The sequence below is a fragment of the Sinocyclocheilus anshuiensis genome, unplaced genomic scaffold, assembly GCF_001515605.1.
Source record: "Sinocyclocheilus anshuiensis isolate Anshui unplaced genomic scaffold, SAMN03320099.WGS_v1.1 scaffold1079, whole genome shotgun sequence".
Lineage (NCBI taxonomy): Eukaryota > Metazoa > Chordata > Actinopteri > Cypriniformes > Cyprinidae > Sinocyclocheilus > Sinocyclocheilus anshuiensis.
The window spans coordinates 1700135-1705020 of NW_015548207.1; the positions used below are offsets into that span (position 1 = coordinate 1700135).

Below are 4886 nucleotides of genomic sequence, written 5' to 3' on the forward strand. Positions count from 1 at the left end.
GCAGCCTGAATGGGCAGGGCACACCCTGTGCCTGATAAGCCAGGGTGATGGCATCCACAATCCAGTGGGCCATCTTCTGCTTAGAGACGGCCTTCCCCTTCTGCCGGCCTCCGTAACAGACAAAGAGCTGGTCTGAGGTCCTAAAGCTTTGTGTCTGGTCTACGTAGCATCTCAAGGCCCGGACAGGACAGAGCAAAGCTAGGGCTGGGTCTGCCTCCTCTGAATGAAGCCAGTGCTGGAGCGGTCTCATAGGAAGCAGCCCCAGCGGCGTAACTGCCGCTGCAGCTTCCATATGCCCCAGGAGCCTCTGAAATAGTTTCAGTGGGACCGCTGTCCTGCCCTTGAACGAATTCAAGCAGTTCAGCACCGACCGCGCACGTTCCTCTGTGAGGCATGCTGTCTGTTCGACCGAATCCAACTCCATACCGAGAAAAGAGATCCTCTGCGTCGGGGAGAGTTTGCTCTTTTCCCAGTTTTTTGTGAGTGTTATAACAAAAAATATTATTAAAAATACTACTAAATGAATGTTGAGGCAAGGATATGTTTCTTTTTACCTTTCCGACTGTCTTTGTCATACACTTTGATGTGGACGACGCCTGTGGTCTTATTCCGAAGAACCGTCAGGTTTTTTCCGTCCCTCTTGTTAACGGTTCCCAGCTGAGCGAGAACATCGTCTGCCCACCATAATTTCCCACCTAGAGAGAAAAATAATTCTTCTGAACAGCTGAAAATCACTGAAATCTCTATTTCAAATGCAAATTTGACAAGTAACATTTACATTAACTTTTCTTTTTTTTTTTTCAACATCAAGATGCATTCCCTAATTCACTTAAATGCGTCATTTTCTTCCATTTTAAAATACTTAAGATTAAAAAAAAAACACTGGCTCAACCAATAGCATGAATTTGGGGTGGAACTATCTTTTTGTCAAATCAATGGAAGACGAAAGGAAACCTACATGAAAACAAACAAAAATAAAATTGTTTTTGAATTAATATTTTTAATTATTTTAATAAATATAAAATAATACAATTAATGCAATTACATTTGTTTTTTTATTATTTAATATTATAAATTATTTAATATGATTATTATTTAAATATTTATATAATAATAATAATAATAATAATAATAATAATAATAATTATTATTATTATTATTTATTAATTTATTTATTGTAACGTATGTGAGTGTATGTGAGAGTGTGTGTGTGTGTGTGTGTGTGTGTGTGTGTGTATAGTCACAAAAAATGCATTTAAATAACCGGTAATATCTGCATGTAACAGTATTTCTGGACACTTATTACATAAATATACTATAAATCTAACTTCTTTAATATTACTTTTGATATGAAACCATTAATAAATTATTCAGTACTATTATTAAAATATTCATAATTAATAATAATTAAGACATTTAAAAAAATATGATAAATCATATTTACATATTCAACAAACAATTATAAATAATACATAATAAAACATGCATTTTAAATAATAAAATATTTAGAAAATGCTGTTTAAATAGTTATAACTGCATGGAATATTGTACTTCTGGGCACCTATTACATAAATATACTATATATATATTATATTATATTTCAATATTACTTTTGATATTAAACCATTAATCAATTATTCAATACTACTATTATTTAAATAGACAATTAATATAAATGTATTCTATAATATTTAAATAAATATTCAACAAATAGTAATAAATCTTTATAAGTAGTAGTATATATTAATAATATAATAAATGCATTTTAAAAATGCTGTTTAAATAGTTGGTTATAGCTGCACTGAATATAGTACTTCTGGTAGCTTATTTTATAAATGTGACCCTGGACCACAAAACCAGTCTTAAGTCGCTTCGGTATATTTTTAGCAATAGCCAAAAAAAACATTATATGGGTCAAAATTATCGATTTTTCAGATTCCAGATTATCAAATAGTTGTATCTCAGTCAAATATTGTCCTCGATACATCAATGGAAAGCTTATTTATTCAGCTTTCAGATAATGTGTAATTCTCAATTTCAAAAAATTGACCCTTATGACTGGTTTTGTGGTTCAGGGTCACAAATATACTGTACATATTTGTCCTCTCTGAAACTGAACCAGGGTGAAATGTGTCTTTATCCGCGCTGTATTTCTTTGCAGCGGACAGCACACTGCAAATCCACTAAGCCCTATAGCGTGTCAACTCAGCCTTTAAGAAATGGTACAACACAGAGAAAACCAACCAGGACTCACACACTGTCTGTGATTACACATCATAAAAATGCATGCAAGTGTGCTGCAGTCTCCCAACATCCTTTTCCCCGGTGACCCGAACCGCTCACGACAAGCTACACATTCTTTTGCCCGTATTACTTGCGAGTCATGTCTTAGATTGAAGGAGGAGATGTCCCTCGGCGCGAAACCACGCCACCGTACCTCTGCTCTACCCACCCTCTCAGCACTTCTGAATCCCATAGGTGCGAGCAGCGGCATCTTAGTCCCCTGGCAGCCCTGAATGGATTACATACAGACGCCAAGAGCAAGCAGGACTATTCTTAGAGCTCGGCCTGAGCTGAAGCTATAAGCCGTTGGCAGACACAAACCCAGAGAAAATGAATTACGGAGAACAGTGGTGTTGTACACTTCACGTAGGGCACAGCAGAGGATCGTTTAGATGCTCCATGGTGAAGAAAGTTCCTGAATGGAGTTAGGGTACCAATTTTATTAGATGCAAATGAAAACTTGGCTAGAAATGTGTCAACTGCTTGAGAGTTTCATACACAGTTTTCATTTTATTCGTAATATATTTGGGGTTACAGATATTGGATTGGCATTTCACAAATGTTAAAAGGTAAAATGCAATAAAACTGAACAAATTATACTTAGAATGTACATTTTTAATGATTTGTACAGCTTAAGTAAATGGAAATGCCAACTTCCTGTGTGAGGGGAAAAGTAAATACACCCCTACATTTCTTGCCTAAAATTACAATTACAAGTGCAAATTAGTAGAACATCATAAGAGGCAGCACCTCATAAGCCAGAGTATTTCTGTTAAGCATATGGTACCATTATGCCAAAATAAAGAAAAATCTGCTTCAGTGAAATGTAAAAATTACCTAAAATGTTATATATAGGGGGTGCTTACTTTTTCCATTACATTCAATTGAATTTCTGTAGATATTTTTGTTTAATAACAGATTTCAAAGTCCAGTTTTCACTGTTAATTGTTAAACTGCATGACATTCAGCCTTCAATACTGTCAAAATAATGCTCTAGTCCACATATTTTAACTCTTTAACTCTTAATAGGGTATACTTACTTTTTCACAGAATAGTTTGAATTTTTTTGTTGAATAAAAGATTTCAAAGTCCAGTTTTTATTGTTAAATTATATGATGTTTTCCAAATAAAATTGTAATTTCAGTAAATCCACATACCCTAAAAAGGACTTTTGATGGGGTGCACTTACTTTTTCACATCAATATATTGGCATGACTATAAGGACTTATTTAATATGGAAATGATTTTTTTTCCAACGCATTTCCTGCAAAAATAGCTGTAAATCATTTCCTGTCATTTATATCCCATTATAATCTTACGGAGTCTGAAATCTTTTGTCGACTGAAACGTCTTTTACATACACATATTTTCAATTTTGTCAACAGTCATTGTACATAAATGTCATTGAACAAACTACACTTCTATCTCTCATAGCTTCATTTTTATTCATCACATTAAATATTTCCCAAATAAGGGTCAGAAGTTCTTCAAATGTAAGAACGAGCAGACTGTGTCATTTAAAGACAACAATGACAGAGAAAATGAAAACGGAAAAGAATCCATTAATAATTCATTATCTCTTTACTTGTTTCCTAACTCCCGGGACGGCTGGGAAAAAACGGGGTTAATTAGACATTAATATTAAACAAATGAGTGTAATAATCAAACGGCCATGAGATGAAAACCAAGAACGTGTCAGATGAAGTTCAGTTGCTTCATCTGACAGAAAGGAGAAAGGAGGAAACAAAGTAAGAGGCAGAAAAACGATGTGTCTTCAAACGAAAGCCGGCGCGTTTTGTCACGAATTTCTCTGCTGTTTGATTCAGGCACAAATTCCTTTGTTTCCATCTTGTTTGTTTCTGTAATAATCTGCATGTGCCATGTGTACGGCTCTTCTGTCTTCATATCTGGCAATAAGCTCTTTCTGATTCTGATTCTACATAAAATATCACGGTGTTATATAGCATGGCTCCACATAACACCCTCATAAATGAGAGGAATAAACAGTGTTCGGTGTGGCTAAGCAGAGAGAACAGACTTCAACCATCACTCCATTACCAGCTCGCAGACGCTGATTGCCGGGATGGTGCTCAATCTGATTGTATGAGCGGTTGGCGACGTCGGTATCTGATTGTGAGAGAGTTTGAGCAGATGATGCAGCAGGAGAAGCGAGAACAGGTTGTTCCTCGGGATTTAATCAAATAATACAGGCATGTTTGGCTGGGCGGATGATTTATCTCACACAGTCCTCAAGATTCAAAATCTTTTACCTCAGGTTCATTGTTCAAAACATTACACAGCCAGTCCTACTGAGAAACAGGCGTGGGTGGAAGAAGCCAAATGAAATGAGTTATAATTTGTGTGGATTTAAATTTACATTTCACAATATAGTTGTTTCAGGAAATGTAATAAAAAGTATCTATAAATACTGCAGTGAATCACATATTGTATTAATAAAATATACAAAAAAATGTACTGTATATTTGTATGCAGACATATCACAATTTATTACTTTCAATTTTATTTGGAAAGTTATGTACACAATCCAAAGGATGATTATTCATGAAGAAAGTGTGTGTGTGTGTGTGTGTGTGTGTGTGTGT

General features: G+C 35.0%; 1 protein-coding gene across 1 annotated transcript in view; it reads right to left on the bottom strand.

Moving 5' to 3' along the window:
• The window catches only part of LOC107653541 (low-density lipoprotein receptor-related protein 1B-like), a 302414-nt gene that overhangs the window by 127597 nt on the left and 169931 nt on the right, over positions 1-4886 (bottom strand). The window contains exon 31 of the mRNA XM_016440286.1: positions 555-695. Within this exon, the coding sequence (XP_016295772.1) occupies positions 555-695 (141 nt within the window). The remainder of the gene's footprint in view (positions 1-554; positions 696-4886) is intronic.